Here is a 21,280-nt window from a genome sequence, read left to right as displayed (position 1 = left end):
ATTGAACTGACTGATTCTTTTGCGTGTTGGTTTCACTCTCCTTTCCCTCCTCTCCTAGCACACGCACACACACAGCCCTTCTCCCCCACTTCCTGAAAGCCAGGCTCTCCTAGGTAAGGGATCAAACAATCCCAGCGCGGGCATGGCAGACGGGGAGAAGCGGCTCCAGCCCCTCGCGGAGCGGGGCGGCACAGCGGGGTGAGGCAGAGCCTGGCATGCGAGGGGAAAGCCCCGCGGAGCCCCCCGCCCGCTGGGCAGCCCCAGGCAGCCCTGCCCTCCCCGGGAAGGCTCTGGCCCCGCCTGGGCTCCGGGCTTGAGAAGGGGGCGCGCCCAAGCCAGCATCGAATCCACACCTCCGGGAGGACAGCGGCGTGCCAACAGGGGGAGGGAAGACGGGCAGGACAACGCCACTCTCATGCCAGCCTCGCAGCCGGCTCTTCCTCCAGGAGGCGAAGCGCGGGCGCTCCCGGGGAGCCGTGCCCCGGCAGCTCCGAGGGTGGGATAAGGATGAGCGGCTTGGGCGGCGGCTGCAGCACCGCGGACAGCGGCAGGACCGAGCGGCACCGCGGCCAGCGCCCCGCGGCCACGGCCGCCCGCTGAACGGAGCCTGCCCGACGCGCACATGTAAGAGGCTGAGCGGGGATGGGGGGGTGGATGGATGAATGGATGGATGGATGGATGGATGGGTGGATGGATGGATGGATGGATGGATGGATGGATGGATGGATGGATGGATGGATGGATGGATGGATGGATGGATGGATGGATGGATGGATGGATGGATGGGTGGATGGTGCCCCTGCCCCTCTCCTCTCGGCTCCTCGCTGCAATGCCGCTCCTTACTTAGGCACCGGGAAGTTTTGTGGGGGTTGGAGAGGTCTCCGGGTGACTCGGTCTCCTGCAAGCCTGAGGATGGGCTGGTGGGACGAGGGTGGGTTGGATGGGTGTGCAGGTGGTTTGGCTTTTCACGAGTGGTTTGGCTTTTCACCAGTGTTTTGGCTTTTCACCCTTGGAATTTGTGCTTGCTTTCAGCGTAATGCAAAGGGCTTGTTGTTTGCTAGCAGCACATGGTTTGGAGGCATGCTGTTGTCTTCTTTGGTAGCTGGATGAAATGTTTAAGGGTTTGTTTTTCGTTAAAGCAGTTTGGGCAAGGTGAAATTAAAAATAAAATTAAAAAAAAAAAGTGAAAGGGGACACTGTATCCTGCCCGTATCATGCCTGTTGCAGCTTGCAAGGTCTAATGGTTGTCAGGGGTCCTTCTCTGCACGTTGTTTCCTGTCTTGAGATAACTACGAAGTGAGCATTGAAAAGGGTACATCAGTAGGGGAAAATGACATGCAGCCAGAACAGAGATTACTAGTTCTTTTCAAAGCTTTTCTTGCTCTTTTTAATGGAACTGCTTGACGAAAATCAGCGTTACACTGCCCCCTGCTTGAACAATTGGAGATTTTTCGTTTTTCTCATCACTAGTAAAAATTTATGAATGAACAGGTATTTCTCTGTTGTGTTCTCTAGTATGATCCAAGCCTGAGTTTTGAAGCACTTCAACAGTGAGGGTGAATTATTCCTAGTTCCTAAAGCCAGATTAAAAATAAAAAAAGTAGAACTCATTCTTCTTGTGACAGTTCATTTGGTGGTCAAACCTATTAATGAATGAACAATGGGAGAGAATGTAAAAATAGCCTTAATTTTGGTACATCTATCTCAAGTGTTCTGTGATAAATTTTTAATAATTAGCCAACTTCACAACCAGAGATTAAGGGAAAACAAGGAAGGAAGGGGAAAAAAGTAACCTAGTACTCGTTTTATAACACAAGAAGAATTTGAATAAAAGAGCAAAGGTGATTATTTATCAGTCTCTCCTGCTGTGAAAGTCTTGTATTGGTGCACGACATTTCTATGGGATGGGGAAGAAAATGCTGATGATTAGTTTATAAGAAAGAGAAGGGTGAGACAGCTGAAAAGCAGCGGATGTTTTTTTCTGCAAGATAGCTGGTAGAAAACCAAATTCCATATCCTTTTTTTTTTTTCCAAACCACAAGACAGAGCTGCCTCTTTTCTAACAGAGACCAGGGAGGATTTGAAAATGTAGATGCTGTTAAAGATTTGGTGGTCCATCCTAAATGTTTCTAGGCTATTGTCCTCAGAGCTTTTGCTTCACGTCACGAAGATGTTAAAAGTGTTCATGTGTGTCATTGATCAGCATTTTTTAACAGCACCAGAGGCCTGGTTTGTCTTCCTGAACATTCTCATGCTGCCATTCCCTAAAAAGATTTGAAAAGGTGTGGTTTTGCTGACTGCTCCTGTAATTCTACAAGGAGAGAGACCTCTTTCCAAATTTTTCTTTGATCTGTATGAGCAGTGGGAATGATGGGGAGAGGATATTACTTCCTGCATCTGGTTTGTAGGACTACTCTGCAAATGAATTAAATCTGCCTGCATGGGCTAAAATTTTCTATTAATTACATCTAAAAATCTATTAATAAAAAAAAAATCTAATAATACATCCTAGACATGTACTCAACTTTACATGTAGGAGAATGACCACATTGCTGATGGTATTGAATTGGGGTTTTCAATGTTGGTCACAATCCAAGAATAAACAAAGTGGCACTTCAGCTTTTCAAAGCATAGAAAACTTCAGAATAAGCTGCTGCCAATCAAAGCAGCCATCCCAAATTTTACTGAGTCTGTTTACATAGTAAATCAGCAATATGTGAGAAAAGATACTTAAAATTCTTGTCTTACAGGAGAAAAAGCTTGACTTAAGGTAAGATTTTGAAAGCTGATTAAGATTTTGAAGGAAAAGGGGGTATCAGAGGACTCTGGCAATGCAAGTCTGTGCAGCATTTCGAATGCCAGGGTAGCCTGTTGTAAATAGGATAATAAATGTATGCAGTTGTGTTCAGTCTGTGTTCCTTGCCTGAAGTCTGGAGTATGCTTCAAAATAAGTTGCAATTTTTAATTAAAAGATTAAACATTCTACTATTTTTACTCTGAAAATTTTGAATTATTCTTTTAAATTGATTGATTTCTACATCAGTTTGTGTTTGCTTTTAGAACCCAATTTCCTTCTATTTTGTTCATGTTTATAGAATGTCTTACCTGGCCAGGTTTTCTATGTGGAACCAAGGGTTAACAGAGAAAAATGGTCCTTTGATATATAAGAGCTGTGTCAATTCCAAAGAGGCCTCAGGGAGGCTGCAGCCTTTATGTGCCCTGATTCTTTTCAGAAGTATTGATGTAAGTAGAAAGAAAAATAATAAATAAAGTGTCAATTAGACAGTTTCTGAGGCTCTGCAGGAACTGAGGGCAGTATTTTCAAAATGGCTTTCAGAAACTGAAATTTTCTTTTCAACAAGGCAGAGTTAAGGTCTCATCAAAGCCTGCTCTGAGGGGTGCTTACAGAGCTTATAGAGCACAGTAATGGTCACATATCCAAAGTCTCTTCTGTAGTTTCTGGACAAAGGGGGCCATTGAAAGGACACAGGGAGACTCCTGCCAACCTCTCCCCACTCAGAGAAGGCAAACCCAAAGTGTAGTCAGAGACCAAGTGTCCCTAAAGCTGCCTTTGTAAAAGTCCTGCTCAATTTCTAGGCTTAAAGACAGGTAAAGGTTGACATCACCTGAGAATTCCAGAATTGCTGCAGTTCCTAATACCTATTGATTTCAATACCTTTCACAGACTTTGGATGTTTTAAAAACTCAAGCAGGTACTATTCAGCCTCTCCTACACACTTTTAAAGCTCTGGTTCAAAGCCATGTGTAAAAACTCCAATTCAGCCTTTTAAGGCACTTGGGTCTTTGAACATTTTCTCCAAGCCCCAGCTCCAGGTGGTAGCCCTGCCCTTCCATAGGTTTTTGTGTGGGACTGGAGAGGCAGCAGAAGGTGTTGAATGGCAGAGTCTGGAGCACTGTGGAAAGGAAGGTCAAGGAGAGGCCATTTGCTGGAATAAGCTCCATGTGAAGCAGCTCAACTCCTTTGTTATGTCCACCCTGTCCTACATGTCAGCACTCAGATCAGTTAAGAGAGTGTGGCTGCAAAAAAAAGGAGAGTTTCAGCTTCAGTGTGTTTCTAATGCATCCACTTTAAGAACAAATCTCATGTTGTGCCATGTTCCCCTCTCAGACACTGAGTGTCTCAGTGCCGTCAGAGCCAATTGCAAGGACCTGCTCTCAGTCACTTTAATTAGAAACTGAAATGCTCCCAGAGGAAGATTTGTTACCAGCTAAATCACCTTTCAGAAAGAGCTATTCTTCTCCACTCCCCACAGGAGTCCAGACATCTTGTGGCTCCCTCAGCCATGGAAAGCTGGATGTGCTTTGCTGCAAGCAGTACTCAGGCTCTGAAATTTTTAATTTTCTTTTCCTGGACCATTTTGTCTCCAAGAGCACTGCATGTATTGGCATCCTTTCCTGGAAAAACACAGTATTTAACTGCAGTGCCTGATGGGTTTGATCAGTAGCTGTCTCAATAAAATATGCAAATAGAGTCATTTCAATCCAAAGCACCTTTGAAGAAAAATGATAAGATAAATGCAATCAAGTCACAATTACTTTTATTAAGTGAGCACACTACACAGGCTCAGTAAATATGATTAGTTCTAAATCTGCCTGCACAGAGCTGAAAAGCAGAACAGAACAAGGTGTCGAGCACAGTCGTGACATTGCAGTAGGGTTCAGTTTCCAAGAGCTTCAGGTACTGCATACTTTGCTCTTTGCACTACTGCTTCTCTTGTCATGATTCACTGCTCAGGTCAAGCATAATTATAACTTTTTTTCAGAAGGGGGTTTGGCAGCTGAGCATGTCTAATGAAATTATTCAAAGTGTAATTTTTTATTCATCTCTACTTCTCTATAAAGGTGATAAAGTGTGATAGCTGAGATATTGATCTTTGCTGATGAGCAAGGGGGTGGGGGGGGTCGTAATTCATCTGAGGGGAAGCCCTCTGGATGCTGGTGCTCTTGCCCTTAGCTGCAGGGAGTGGAGATCAGCTCTGTGCTGTGGGGACATCCCTGCAGAACATTTATGGCAAGATAAATATTGGGTGCTCATTATCTCTGTGAAGAGCAGGTGCTCTTTCCTGTTTCCTCTTTTTCTGATGCACTTTCTGTTGTTAGAAACTGTGTATGAAACCAGTGTTCTCTCTAAATTGGAGAAAGTGAAATGAAGGTCCTCTTTTTCTGGCATGTTTTCACATATACAACAAACAGGTGTGAAATAGCTCTAGGCCAAACTCTAACCTCTTTTTCAGGCAAAAATCTTAACTAGGCCAACAGTAATATTTGTGTGTTTATGTTTACTTTGGGTGTGATTATAAGACTACCTGTCCCATCTATGTGGGTTGTCCTTTAGAGGTAAAAAAATACCTGAAGAGAAAAGTTTTCTAACAAAAAAAAAAAAATCAAGAACTGTACTTTTACATCAGGAAAAATATCTAATAGATTTCTCACTATTGGAAATTATAGATATTTCTGAGTTGCTTCCAGCACTGACACTTAAGTGTAACAACAAATATAAGGTTGCCTTACCATACATGGATTTTGAATATCAAAAAATCCAAGTGGAATTCCTCCAGCTTGAAACAGCCAATAAAATTAACTGTCCTAAAATATTCAGGCATGTTCAATCCTGCTGCACTCATGGGTGATCACTGAGCACCTACCTGGGCTGGACTGGTTTCCCCTTGATCCCAGCAATGATGGCTTAAGTCATCACTTGCTTGTCCTTTCAAGTTGCTTAACATTTTAAGAGATTTAATTCAACACTCAGGGACTCCCAAGGCTGTAAATTTTTAAAGTGCTTTCTGGTTCTATAACTCCCCACTTAACAAAGTCACAACTCAGAAGTGTTTCTTTGCATGTGCAGTCCTTGCATGAACTCAGCAAGGCTCCACTACATGTTTAAAATGTAAATGCTGTCCTGAGTGGCTGAAGACAGGAGCTCCCGTTTAGAAAAGCATTTGTGCATATGGTTAAACACTTCTTTTTAACCATGTGTTACTCTTCCTAGCCTTACTGGAACTGCTTCTGAGATGAAAGCTAATTGCTGAGGAAAATATCAGTGTGGATGCATATATGTTTCCAAAATTTGGACTCCACTGAAATCAATGAAACCTATAATGTTGACTTCAGAGGGTCCCAAATTTTACCCCAGGCATTTTTTGGCTTTAGAGAACTCTATATCCCTATCAAATATGTTAATTGCATACTTTATTTATTTAGTTGTTATTGTTTTCTCTTACAGTAAATTTCATGCAGTCTAGGGAATTCATTCACTTAACCATATTGCCTTCATTATTCTAGTATACCTCATCTCTGTGTGCTTCTTCAACTTCAAACCACACTGGAAGGAAATAGTTTTAAGATTCATACAGCACTTTATCTCTCAATGGAGCCTGGGATGATATGTTCAGTTCCTACTAGCTTTTATTAAGATGTTACAGTTATGCATCAAAGCTTGGGGGGAGAGGTTCTCAATTATGAATCTGTTTCAATCTTGTGTGGTCACATAATTGATTCCCTAGGATTGGTTTAAATTTTAATGTAACTCTTAAAAAAAATGCTGTAAAATTTGTTTGAAAGTCTTCAGTCCATATCAGCACAAAAGTGATGAATTAAAATGATAGATACATATGTATATATTAGTTCCATAAGAACAGCAACCTTGACAATTTCAGTGTTCTGGATCTTTAGATATTTTGGGTTTCTGATAACCCTGTGTTTTGCCAGGTTCTTGCTGGTTCCTTTGTCACTCCTTTGTTACCTGTTCTTGAAGGCAATGTACCTTCTCCACTTTGTCTCCTGGCTCAGTTCCCTCTCGTCACTCACTGCAGAACTTTCCAACTTCTGTAGTATTTTTTCAGAGAAACACATGAACTTTTCATTGACTGAAGGTCAGCACTGACTTGGAGAACAGATGGAGTGTGGAAGGATGAACCGTTGCCACCCACTGAGCATTAACACCTGCTTATTTGTTACATCTGTCCACTGCAGCTCAGAGGCCCCTGAAGATTTTACCCAAGTGATTTAGGACTTGCCATTGGGCTGAGTGCAAATGCAGTCTGTGAAAGAGGTGTTGTTTTTACCTTTTTACTCAGGCTGCACATTCTGTGGGCTTTGGATGGCAATTAACTCCACATGCTTAGACTCTAAAAGGCACTGTGAATGTCTTGAAAGGCTGCTGCAATAAAATTTTTTAAAAGAGCAACATTGAGACAGCTGTGAATGCAAAATATGAATGTTTTAAAGGCACAGATACATTTAGGATTTATGTTTATTTCATACAAAAGTGCGTTTTCTCATCCATGAGACAAACTGCACATAACATTGCTTTCTTTGGGACTTCCAGAGAAGGTGGAATAAGAATAGTTTGTCTTCATCTCACCAGCTCCAAGTGAAGGGCATTTCAGCCACATAACCAGGGAGGAAATTTATGACTCTTTTTCTCCTGCCTTCTGTTTGTGATGAGAGACCTGTGTCTTGTATTTCTGCAGTAGCTCTCTAAGAGATGCTTACTGGGGACTGCTGTGACACTGTATCAGGAGTTATTCCTGTGTTTTTAGACTCTCCCCTGGATCTGGATACTTGTATTTGAAGTGGCCAACTGTAGTTCAGTAAGAAATTAGACAATTCATTATTGAACTCTCTACATCAGGAAACAGAAAAAGGGTAGTATATACCTTGAAAAAAAGAAGGGAACAGGTGGTTTTCTTGTACCAGCTGAATCTTATCAGAATATGCAATATAATTATCCTTGTTACCATGTGCTTAAAATTAGAAACATATGAACTTTATGGAACATAGTTTATTGGCCTGATCCAAGGTCTATTGACAAGGGAGAGTCCTGCTAACGTTCTTTAGGGATCGTGCCCTCAAGGACAAAATTCAAGAAGAATAGTTCAGAAAAATAATGTCTTGTGTATACTAATCCTAAATATGATGTAATGAAATTCTAAACAATACAAATGTAAAATTATATCTATTATAAAATATAAAAATATAAAATAATATATATAATCATTGATATGATATATAATATAATTATATAATATATATAAAATAATATATTATATAAAAATGAGATATATTATAAAATTATGCATTTATTTTCCTATTTATCAAGTCAAGGATGTCCTGAGCATCCTTGTTGCAATCAGGGGAGCAAATCACTTGTCTTTTGTTCAGAAGCTAATCTTTATTCCACGTATATCCGAAATGATTTTAAGTAACTGGCTCAGGCCATAAAAAGCTAGCCAGATGTGGCCATAATGACACATTTCCAACCTTCTTTCAGGTTCTGTGAAATGATGACTATGCTGGGATATAACCAACATTCCTCTCTGGTTTTCTGCAGGTTGAGACACAGCAATTCTAAAGACATGCATCGGAGGCACGCCACCCTTCGGGAGAAGGGCCGGCGCCAGGCCATCCGGGGCCCTGCCTACATGTTCAACGAGAAAGGCACCAGCCTCACTGCCGAGGAGGAGCATTTCCTCGACTCCGCAGAGTATGGCAACATTCCCGTCGTGCGGAAAATGCTGGAGGAATCCAAAACCTTGAACTTCAACTGCGTCGATTATATGGGACAGAATGCCCTCCAGCTGGCCGTGGGGAACGAGCACCTGGAAGTGACAGAGCTGCTCCTCAAGAAGGAGAACCTCGCCCGAGTCGGGGATGCCCTTCTGTTGGCCATCAGCAAAGGGTACGTGCGCATTGTGGAGGCGATCCTGAACCACCCGGCCTTCGCGCAGGGACAGCGCCTCACGCTCAGCCCCCTGGAGCAGGAGCTGAGGGACGATGACTTCTACGCGTACGACGAAGATGGAACTCGCTTCTCCCACGACATTACCCCCATCATACTTGCTGCCCACTGCCAGGAGTATGAAATTGTTCACATCTTGCTTCTCAAAGGTGCACGGATTGAAAGGCCGCATGACTATTTTTGCAAGTGCAATGAATGTATGGAAAAGCAGAGGAAAGACTCCTTTAGCCACTCTCGCTCAAGAATGAATGCCTACAAGGGATTAGCCAGTGCTGCTTATTTGTCTCTGTCCAGTGAAGACCCTGTCCTTACTGCTCTAGAGCTTAGCAATGAACTGGCCAGGCTAGCCAACATTGAAACTGAATTTAAGGTAACTCACCACTGTGCCTTTTTCCTTGGGCTGAGAGTGCTCAGGCTTTTGAGTAGTTTACGTGTTTTGATCAAATTTTGGGCTGCTGTTTGAGAGGTGGGGGAGTAAGACTGGCAGAGACTGCCAGATGTGTTAGCTATGCATAGATTCAGATCACTGTCATTCTCCAGTTAATAAATGCTTGGAACTGAACATTGCATATTACAGCAGAAGCTTAAGTTTCTGTGTTGCACACTGTGATTGCTTAGAATCTCTAGTTTGCAGCAGGAATAAAAATTAGATTGTTCAAAAAATGGAGACTCGTTTTTTGTAAGAAAGGTAAGTCTTTTAATTGAGCAATCTATTTTAGAGGCAGAGTTCTAGAGACTGTTTTAAGAATCCAGTACATCTAGTTCTGCTACAATGATAAAAGGTATAAATCAAGAAAATTTGGTTCTCTGTAAAATAATTTAAACTGCATTGCATCTTAATGGTTTGGTGCTGCATCTACGCATGATGAATTGCATGAAAAAGGAAAAGAGAAACAATCAATAAATAGCTATGAAGTTTATCATCATGCCAAACTCAAGAGTAGAGCTTGTGGAACTCTCTTACAAGTTATTTGAGATTTCCATTATCATAATGAGTTTGTAAATGTTCAGTGCCATTTGCAGTATTTCTGTATGTCATTTACATGATGTAAAGAGCATTGTCTCCCTTTCTAATATAAATTAGTCATTAAACCCCTCATTTTCAGTGGCTCAGCCATCAACATTAGCCTTTTTTCTGACTTATGGCTATTGTGCTGCTACAATCAGGATCAGTGACTCTGGGGTAATGAAGTCCACATTGTGAGTACACTGGGGCAGGATGCTCACCAGGAATCCATCATTTCTAATTAAGAAAACTATTCATGTGTTAAAGCATCTGTTTCAGGATTTGTAGCTCTATAATACAAAGGACTTCCCCCCTGCACCAGACTCTGATGGGGCTTCCTTCAAACCCAGGTTCAGTTTTGAGCCCCTCACTCCAAGAAAGAGTTTGGGATTTCTAGAACAGGCTCAGAGAAGGGCACAGAGCTGGGGAAGGGTCTGGAACAGAAGTTTGATGAGGAGCAGCTGAGGGAGATGGGGGCCTCAGCCTGGAGAAAAGGGGGCTCAGGGGGGACCTTCTCAGTCTCTACAGCTCCCTGAAGGGGGTTGTAGCCAGGTGGGGGTTGGTCTTTTCTCCCAGATAACAGGCAACAAGAGAAACAGCCTCAAGTTGTGCCATGGGAGGTTTAGGCTGGATATCAGGAAAGATCTCTTCACAGAGAAGGGGGTCAAGCCCTGGAAGAGGCTTCCCAGAGAAGTGGCTGTGTCACCATCGCTGAAAGGATTTAAGAGATGTGCAGATGTGTCACTTGGGGGCATGGTTTAGTGGTGGCCTGGGCACTCTTGAGTTTACAGCTGGATCTTAAAGGGCTTTTCCGACCTAAATGCTTCTATGAATCTGTGCTCCCCAATTTAAAAGTAAGAAGAAATCTCGGGCTTTGCAACCATTTAGTAACTAACAGGAAAAAATTCCCAAACCACTGAGATCTTCTGGGCAATAAAATCAGGGTAAAATTTTGCAATTTCTTTTTCCCCATGTACATCAGAATGCAAGGACACAATAATTTGAAGGGGACGTTTTATTTGGAATCAGTCTGACTGAAGCAACCTCCTTGGGCTCAGTGAATCCCAGTGCTTGAGTGAGGGTTGCTCCAGTGTGAAAGCACTGGAGGCTCATGGCCACACTTAACAACAATAATATCTCATTAATGCTCTAGCTTCATTTCATAGACAGCTGTGTATTGAGAGGAGCATGAGCAGCCTCAAGCATTTTGTGCCTGTCAGTCCTGATAAGTGTCTGGCTGCAGAAAAGTAAATATATTTCTACCAGAATCTTCTCTTGCACGAATCCTCCAGGAGCAAACCAACAATCCAATATTGAAGAGCTCCATGGTGGTTATATCTTTGCACTGGCAAATGGATGTGAACAAATCAATACCAGGAAAAAACCCCAAAACATTAGAAACCATTTGCCAAATGACTGCATTTCCAGGTTTTCCAAGTTCATTGTCTTGTTGGAAGGGTCTGTGCAGCACACATCCATAAATGTTAGTGAAGTACCTACCCATACCATAAGTTTGCTTCAAAGATTTCACATTCCTTTGCTATATTAATTCTTCCAGAAATAAGAAAGTTCTCGAGATTCTAATCTATTCTCGCTATAGCAAAAAAAAAAATACCCCCAGAGGTATGTATTTATGTAAAAATATTTATTCTTATTAACATAATCAGTGTGATGTGAAATAGGGTATTAATAAAACAGTGGGGGTTTTTCACAGAACATGACAACTTAAGAATTTATTTTGAGGAAAGAACACAATTGCTGAAAACATGTTTAAGAAGCCCACAAATGAAGAAAATTTATGAAATTAGACAAGTTCTAGAGGGCTTTTTTGTGATTAAAATAGAATTTTCCAGAAACTTAATATGTTTGATTCCTAAAGTTCTATAATTAAAATTGGTACTCAAGAGATTTATAAAATTATCACTCAGGATTATTTAAGAACATTATTTAAAAATTATGTGCAATTGCAAAAATGCAGTTTTCAGGAGGTACAAAGAGTCCTTGAAACGGAAAGACACAAAATTTTAATAATGTAGGTGGACAAATAGTAATTTAGTAACCTCTGAAGAAACTGCTAGCATGAGCTAATTAAAATATAAATGCAGTGCCTCTCTCCTGCTGCTTGCTGCCCCAAATCTCTTATGCAATAGCACCTTTCAGCACATCAAAATGAGAAGCCAATGCATGTGCTATTTTTTAAAGAACATTAAATTTTTTTAAGCAAGTTACCTCTTTGTGCAGAGAAATGTGAAACAAAACAGCCACATGGACCACTTTAAAGAAGAAAACTTGGGTTACCTGTGGTAGGCCAGTTTATCCATTCTTTCATTTTTTTACTGTGGCAGAAAATGAATAGATTTTTATCACCCTAAATTGCTAAGATTCAGTAATATGCTGCAAAGCTGATGAAACAGCTTTGCAAAATGTTGCCAAAACCCACATTTTTCTTATTAATTGTAGAAAAAGAAATTGCTATGAAATTTATAGTCCATTAGTCTAGAAATGAATACGACCCCTTCCCCAAAGTAAAATGAAAAATATGGAACCAGTTGTTTCTATGAAAATACACGTAGAAATGGGGTGGGTAGGAAACCCCTAAGAGACAGATTTCAGAAGGGAGAGAAGCAAACATCAGAGTCCCTGTGTACGTGTGCAGGTCTTTAAGCAATGATATTCTCCTGTAGTGGAGGCAGCCCAGGTTGAAAAAGAATAACCCTAATTCAGTGCTTTGTCATTTTTGTGTATCCCACTTGAAAGCTCTAAATTAAGAACCAGTTCATTGCTTTCTCTCTCTTTCTAGTTTTAATTTTGTGTTTTAAAAAACCAAACCACCATCCACTGGAGCAAAGGCAGTACAGATTGGGGGCCCCATTTAGTCCAGTGGATGGGTCCCTTCTGTATCACCCTTGGAAACACAGAGAAAGAGAGGATCCCGTGTGGATTGAAGGATTTCAAGTGACCCTGCCTCTGCAGAGTGTAGGAAAAACTGGGTAGGAAACTGAGGGGCACCTCAATTCAAAAATCAAAAGTACAATTAAAACAATTATAGGACAAAGTTAAAGTGCTTTGTAGTTTTCCACAAAGGGACAAAACCAGATATTAGGCTAATGATATATATGTGAAGCTGTTTTGGGGGAGAAAGCATTTATTGTCAGCCTAGCAGAGCTAGGTTCTCTCTAGTCCACACAGGAAAAATTCTCTCCTCTCATTCTCCCCTTTTGATTCAAAAAAAAAAAAACTCTGTACATTCCAATTTCTTTAAAAGCTTGCAGATCTTGCACCTCAGTCATAAAGCAAATAATCCTTGTGCCATCTACAGAGGATTCTGTTTTTGCTCATATAAATAAGTCTGATGGCACTTGCAGTGTGAATAACACAGCCAGGGCTTGTCCATCTGGAGCAGGCATCCACCCCTGAGCCAGGCTGATGAGAACTGCTCTCCCCTTTGGTCCAGAGGAATCCATCTCCCTTGTGGCAGCTCGGTGTGAGGGCATATGCAGATGTCTGCAGTTACCAGCTGGTCACAGCCAGGTGACTCATTGCCAAGGCTGGAATATTAAAAGCAGTGTCAACAGAATTGTTTTTATATGTCCATCAAAAGCCTTAGGAGATCGAATTTCTAGCAAGCAGCCTGCAGGAAATGCCTTTGCAACTGTCTTTAACAGCAGCATCAGCTCAATACTACTGTCCACAGTGTGGAAATGGAGTGAAACCCAGAACAAGAGCTCTGTTTACTTTTCCTAAAGCAGTGACTGTGGACTCCTTTTTCTGGTGAGATCCCACTCCACAGCCAGGACTGTTTTACAGCCTTGCATGCTCTCAAATTAGACCACATGTTTGTGTGTGTCAGGAAGCATCCTTGTGATGAAGTAAATCAGGCAAATCATTCCATTTAGCAATCCAGACAAATCAAATTAGAGACTCGCAAAGGAGGCTTAGAAAAAATTTCACCAACCATAAGCAGTAAATCAGAGCTCAGCTCCTCTTGACTAAAATGTTACTAAAAGCAAGATCAAAATCACCACCTGGAAGACATATGGTGTGTGGTCTTTGTTTACTGCTCCCACCAACATTGTCAGTGCAATTACTACAGCAAAACATGTTTTGTTTCTCACTTATGTGTTTCTTCCTGTCTCTTTTCCCTCTAAAACACTTTCTCTACAAGCTTTTGGGATCCAAAAGCAGGTCCTGGCAGTGAGCCTGCTCTCATGTGCAGGTGAGCATCAGGTGCAGGCTCAGGAACTGGGAGAGGCTGTGGGATGGGAGGCTGGTGGGGCAAGTCCAGTGTGTGGATACTGCAGGGATGAGCCTGAGCTGCCTCTGCTTCCACTGGGGCTGCAGTGATGGAGAGCAGCTGAGCCTCAAACCCCTCTGTTCCCATGATGCTGGAAGAGTAACAAAACAGCCCTTGAGACTCTATGATTTGCTAGGATGATCTGGCTCTCCTCTTGCCTCAGTAAGTCAGCTCCAGCTTTTATTCTGCCTAACTATAAATTGTTAACTTCACAGGATATGCTTAACTTAAACTTTTAAAGAGAAATTACTTAGTCCATTTTCTTGGTATTTCTGGCTCCATGCTGCAGGGAGTTAAAAAAATATCTATCATTAGACTCTTTTGAAATGAGTGACAAAAAGATGGAAAATGGCATAAAACATTGAAGGGTGAAATAGTATCCTCCATCCTTTGAGAGAATGGAGGATAGCAGTGAACTTGGAAAGAGAAAAATACTTGAAAAGCCTCAGACTGTAAACCAGCAGGGCTGTACTTATAAACTCTGCTTCCTACCCAGGCTGGGCAGACTCTGGGGTTTGTTTGCTCTCAGGACTGACTGATGGGAGCTGGTGCCTGCAACTCATCTCCCACTGAAAGCAGAAACTGGCGTGGGAACCTCTGTAATTATCCTCATGAACATTCCTGTAAGTCCATCACTTAATATCTCTGCTCTGACCCATTCTTCCTTCAGTGATCTTTTCATCTTTTCTTAATCTCTGCCCTCAACATATTCTCTGGCAGACATCTTGCTTCTGTTATGTTTGGGATTACTTTTTATGACTCATATTTATTATTTCAGCAAGTTGCTCTTAAAGGCTTTAGTGTGTTTATATGGCATTTGTTTAAGTTTTCATTTATTTTTTCAGACATTCTGTTCCTTTATTTTTCTTCCAGACAGGAATTGCATATTTTAAAGAGATGGATTTTTTACTTAAGCAGCTTTCTTTTTTTTTCCCTCATGTTTCACTTTGCTGGGTTTTAAGAAGAGAAGCCAGCAGGGAACCTCAGAAATTTGGTCTGGTAGGCAGAATGTACTCATTGCCTTTTATTACTGTTTTTATTTCTCTTGCACAGCTCTTAGTCTTACCTACTGCCTGTTTTGAAAATTAAGCATCCCAGTACAAATGAGTATAGGAACATCACTACTCCCAAATGATTTTTTTTTTTGATATTAATTTTTCCAGGTCAATCTTCAGTGAGAATATTTTTTTCTTAGGGATGGAGTCAGGAATGTGGTTGGTGGTTTTTAACTTTTAAAAAGGACTGATCCTTCTTTCTCCCTCTCACCTATAAACCAATTTTCCCCACTGCCATGAAAGCATGCACATTTAGAACCTATGATTTCTTTATTTTAATTTTCACTTGTGCAAAGCAAATGCATAAACAGGTACAACCAATTAATTACCCAACTCATAGTACAGGAAAGAATCAAGTCCCAGTAAAGCAGGGAAACAAATTTCCTATTGTTACAAGTTTAACTTCTTGTTGGAACAAATTAGGTATTAAAATAAGAGAGGAAATTAAAAGTGATAATTGAAATAGCCTGGGAGAAGGAGAATAGATTTAAGCCTTCTAGTGAAATCAGTGCTTGGCTCACTGAGTGGGACTCTGTGCAGAAGGAACTCATTCTCTATGCTGTTCTTTTTCAGAGACAAATTCACTATTAATAGCTGCTACACCAGCTTTGTCTTGATAGCTAAATTAATTCATTGTGGTTACATTTTTCTAAGGATATGTAGCAAAAGCTGTGGAAAAAGGATATATATATAGTCTTTCTGCCCTTAAAACCCACCAAATCTGTGACTCTTATGTTGCTCTCTACGTATTTATAAACTAAGAAATATCCTTTATATTTTGAGAGTTGTTTTGGTAAGTGCTCTTTTTAGGCTCTGTGATTAAATAATTTTCTGCCTGGCATATTGCCCAAGAAAAATGGTTTTAAAATGTTGCATGAGAAAAAAATCTTCAAAGCTTTTCAGAGGGGTGCAGAGCCATTGCCAAAGCTGGGATGTCTGGAGCTGCCTTGAGAAATGCAGATTTGTACCTCTGTGTGTGAAGGTGTGTTAGCACAGAGAAGTAGGTGCTGTGATTCACAGGGAAGGGTTTAGCTCAGTCATCTACAACCCACACCTGTACCTGGGAAAATGAAGAACATTTTTCATGGAAGTTGTAACTCTGTTGGCAGCACAAGCCACTGAGCAGTCACATAAAATTGGATAATGTCCACTGCCCACAAGGTTATTTCACCTACCTTAGGAGTGACATTGTTGTTAAAATCTCCCAGCTAAAAAGAAAACCTCTTTAAAGTTATCAAAATACTTTATATGCAGGAAAAACTTTTCTTTACCTTCCTGGGGAACCAGCCCATTCTCTCTTTTGAAAGACTGAAAAGGGAATAAAGGTTCTTCCTTCTCCACATCAAAGCATAGACAATGCACCAGTGTAAGAAAATGGAAAATTTGAATTAATGCTTCAATTGCCTCAAGTTGAATTAAGCCTCCCTAAAAAATCTCAAAAACTTGAAGGAAACTTTCAACATTTGAGGATGGCAAGATAGATGCAACCCTGGAAATATCTGACTCTCCCAGACAGTGTAGCTGGGACACTTTTGTTTCCTGTGATGCTCCTGCAAGTGAGCTTTTTGGCAATGCCAGTGTGCACACCATCAGTGCAATGTTTATTACCCTTTACAGCTCCCTGGGAAGTCGTTTTTAGTCCTACTCAGTTAAGGATGAGCAACATTGCAACTGCAGCACTCACATCTTACTGCTTCCAGCTTGATTGAACACGTCCCTGGAGCAGGATTTTAGTTTAGGTGAGCAACAGACACGATCATAAAAATATAAAATCACGTGGAATCCTTTTCTAATCATTAATGGGAGAAAACATCTGGGAAGCAGAGAGCAATAGAAAAGTGTCACATAAGGAAGTAGCACAGCAGTTGCCTCACCACTGCCAAGCAATTCAGAAGCATTTTTACATATAAAGCTTTTAAACCAATCACTGTGATGCTTTAGCCAGGTAGAGAAATAAGTGTAAAATCTGGAACCAGTTGAAATTGCTTTAAGGTAATTTTTCCTCTGGGATTTCAGTGTTTCCTTAAAAATAAGCAGCCCATCCTCCAACAAGAGCCCATTTCTGAGGAGTTGGAAAATCCCTATAAAAATAGTTTAGAAATACTTTCAAAATTTAAATGTAAAAAGTTCAGCTTACCACAATCTTATTATTCTCCCATTTTGATCTTTATAACAGCTTTAACATGGGAGAAAAACTCAGTAGCTGGCAAAACCCATTGACCATTGTCTTCAGATTTGTTGAAGCCATGATTTCTCCTCACCCTTTGAAAGAATGACATGCACTGAAGCAGTGGGGTGACCAGCAGGTCTGATCCAAGGCTGACCCCTGCTCGTGGATTCCTCTCTTTATACAAACGAGGAGTAACATCTCACATTTCGGATCCATCACAGCAAGGCGTGGTGGGCTGTGTATCACTAGGTGGGACTGATCCCTAGCACAATCTCCCAAAGATCTGGATTCTCCCACAGGATGAACCTTTGTCTCTCCAGTCTCTAAGCAATAAAGGTGAGACAAAGCCCTCTGTGCCACCTCCTGCTGTTCCCTGCCTGCCCTGTCCCTGTGCCGTGGCTGGGCTGGAGCCCTTGCAGAGCATCCCAAATTCCCTGCCAGCCCTGCTGCCAGCTGCTCAGGAGCTCTGAGAGCAGGGACAGTGATTTGGCCACTTGCCTGTGTTTAGCTAACAGTGACAGAGTGTTTTCCTTTCTTGCCCACTGAGCGTGGAAGACAAAATGAGTCCTCGTGCTCAAAGTGGTGCATGCTGTTGATGGCAGTGCAGTGAGAGGGTTCCTGCTGCCCTGAGCTGCTGTTGAAAGGAAAGACTCATTGGGCCTTTCCATCCCAGTCACTGGGTCCTCTGCAGGGAGCTCAGAGCTCCTCTGACTTTGAGCTTGCCCTTACACACTCACTCATCAAAGAGAATTTTCTCAGCACACTTACTTGCGGCCTGCATTTCTCTTCACAGAGAAAAGCAAGGCACAACTAACTTCCCAAGGATATTTTCTGGGAATCACAGCGAGGAACCTCAGAGAAAGAAGAAACAATTCTTATCTCATTTGCTGCACCTGTGTTTGTGCAAAAGTAGAATGCAAGATGGAGATTGTTTACCCCAAGTGATGGTGTTTTGTTTCCTTGGCCTGTCAGGGCCAAGTGTGTGTGCAGACTGTTGGTCAGCAGAGTCACAAGATTCTGTTCAGTAGAGTTGAGTGCTTGTGCAGGTTCAGTTTAGATTTAGTGTAATATAGTATAATAAAGTAATTAATTAGCCTTTGAATATCAATGGAGTCCTCCTCATCATTTCTCCCTTCGTCGGGGTTGCCCTGCTGTTTTACTAACTGATATAAAATGGCACAGCAACACAATCCCCCTTCTTCCTCCCCTCATCAATGAGTGGTACCAAGAGTGGTCAAGCTTAGAGGACCAAAAATGAAGATATTTTCAGAAAGCCAAAATCCAATTCTTATTGAGGAAAACAGGCAGAAAAGGCTGTGATCACTACTGTGATATCATTCCAATCCAACATTGGTAAGCTTTGCATTTAATTAGTGCCACCAAATGGCCAACCAACCAGCTGGTACCAGCACTGGGGTTTGGGAATAGTTAGGAGCTGGGAGGTTTGTGATGAGCAAGATGATGGCTTTCCAAAGAGTGCTGCTCATTATTCACGTTGGGAAGGGATATCTACTGGAACTGCAAATGTGCATAATGAGGATGAGTGCTCAGAACAGAATAATGGTGTTAGATCAGCAGATGGGAGAATGGAGTCAGGTACACTTATCCAAGGCACTGTAGGGAATCAATATCATATTAATGGATGTAAACGAAGTAACACATTCTGGGGATCTCAAGTCTGACATCAAATAGGATGCAGATGGGAAGTGATTTAGTTTATGTTGTTAATTGTTGTTATTGTAGATAATTGTCATGAACTTATCCTCACTGAGTCCAGGCAGACAATTCAGAGAATTGTGGATAAACAGTAATGGTATACAAACAATTTCATATTGCTTTAAAATGGTGCTAAGTACTGTAGTATCTATGGTTTTGTGGCATTCACATGATCAAAAATGGCAATTTTCTGGAATTTAATTCGTTGCAGGGAAATTGTCACCAGTACAACATGGAAACAGCTCATTACCCACTGGGTGTCATTTCATTCTCACTGTCCAAACTCCAGGATCTGAACTCATTTCAGAACAAAGAGATATAATTATGCAATTTTATGTTCATATTTCTGCTCAAGAAGGTTCTGCAGCACAACTTCTAGGTCTGCTCTTCTCAGAGAGAGGAGAATTTCCATAAAGTCAAGAGTGCCCTATGCCAGGACTCAGCAGCTGGAATCACGTTTTTCCGAAGTGCTTGGTTGCTGCTGATGTGCTGTGGGAACCACAATTTCACCCACTTTGATGCTTGTGACCAGTTTTATTAGAAGCTCTCCTTGCTGGGCATTGAGAACTGTGGTAGTTGGCTGTTTGAGACCTGGAAAACATAAGGTTATTTTAATTATTAATATCATTTGCAGTGGCTTGCAATTAGGTCAACATTCATTTGCAGGATGGATTTAGGAGGAGTCTTTTTCCTGATATGCATGTCCTGCTTGTAGCCAAAATTCCTGTGAGAGAAGGGACTAATAGCACTTTTGAACATACAAATGTGTTTTTAAAGCAAGTTGAAGGTACCAAATTTACCTCAGCCTAAGGGATAAATGAAGCTGTCATGAGCAAACAATTACTGTGAATTTAAATACATTATTTTCTCCTGGTTGTTTGCCATCTGATTTTCAGGAAACACAGAGATTTCAAGCAGCTGAGCTGAAAAGAGCCATACAATTGAGGAAGAGCAGCTAATTCTTTTAGTGAAATGAAGTTATTTCATCTCAAATTGTACAGGAAATAGAAATCTTCCCCAGTGAAGCTTGCAACAAAGAGATCAGAAATGTAATATACATGGGAAAATGTCAGAGAGAAAAAGTATGGATGGCATGAGAAATGAGAAGCTTGGCCCAGAGGTAACTTTGTGCATTTAAAAATTTCTGACATCAGAGCTGCAGAATGACCTGAAAGGAGGTTGTGATGAGGTGGGGGATGGCCTTTTCTCCCAGGTGATTCTCAGTGTCATATCCCCACACAAGGAGAGAACAAATGTTTGAATGTCATGAAGAGCGATTTGGAGCAATGCACTGCATCATCATGAGCTTGATTTTACTGTTGACATGAGCAGATCCTAAACTCTTCTTCAACCACAAAACCACCAGAGTGTTATTTTGAAATGCATAGTTTGCATTTAAAGAGAAGCTGTTGACAGGACCCTGGAGACAGGCCCTCTCCTTGACCACATTTGTGTATTCCCCACATTTGGCATGCACATTTCACTAATACCTCTGTCCTGTTTATGAGACATCCAGTGACTTGAGAGTTTATCTTCTGAAAACAGGTGTTTCAGCATAAACATTCAAATGAACTAGGGAAAATCTGGAGGAAAAAAACACCTTTCACTCAGTTGAGGAATCAAAAGCTGTGGCCTATTTGTGATGTGTGTTTGAAAACAAGCTGAGGTGATAGGAAAGAGAAGCACCTCAAGCATCAAATGCCATCTTATGTTGAAAAGCTGCTATGCTAACCTTAAGACTTTAAATATTCTCATTTTTTAAAAAAAATTTTAGACCAATATAATTTCTGTTCTAGGTTAATCAAATATTTTCAGAGACTTGGAATGGGGTTGCAGCTCTCTGCTGAATAGCACTGCTGTTCCTGCACAGGGATGCTCAGTAATGGTACCTGTCAGGCTGAAGGTGACTTTGGGGGAAAGGAGTAGAGGAGATGGAAGTGTTTTTCTGGCAACTCATTAGGTATGAAAAGCAAGACTGTATTCTGTTCAGGGTGAGAACTTTGATAAGTAAAATCATCCATTAATTTCAGTGTAGAGGGAGTTCACATGTACAGGAAACTTATTTCAAGTTTCAGATAGTAAAGAAAATCAATAGAAGTAATAAAAAAGGCTGAGAGTGGATTCTGAAATTTCTTATGCTAGGGAATCTAAAACTTTGAAGAGTCAGGAATTGTGCTCAGTCACAGTCCTTAACTTTTTTAAGGATTGTCTTTGATTCCTGCATTTGCTTCCCCAAATAATACATCCATTAATTTTAGATTTTAAAAACCATCCA

General features: G+C 41.2%; 1 protein-coding gene across 1 annotated transcript in view; it reads left to right on the top strand.

Moving 5' to 3' along the window:
• The first annotated feature begins 304 nt into the window (after positions 1-304).
• The window catches only part of TRPC7 (transient receptor potential cation channel subfamily C member 7), a 74,349-nt gene continuing 53,373 nt past the window's right edge, over positions 305-21,280 (top strand). Inside the window, 2 exon segments of the mRNA XM_036391949.2 lie at positions 305-624; positions 8,357-9,134. Of these exon segments, the coding sequence (XP_036247842.2) occupies positions 623-624; positions 8,357-9,134 (780 nt within the window). The 5' untranslated portion in view covers positions 305-622.

The sequence above is a fragment of the Molothrus ater genome, chromosome 15 (genome assembly GCF_012460135.2).
Source record: "Molothrus ater isolate BHLD 08-10-18 breed brown headed cowbird chromosome 15, BPBGC_Mater_1.1, whole genome shotgun sequence".
NCBI lineage: Eukaryota > Metazoa > Chordata > Aves > Passeriformes > Icteridae > Molothrus > Molothrus ater.
Note: the sequence above shows the minus strand (reverse complement) of the source record. Positions and strands in the feature narration are given on the sequence as shown.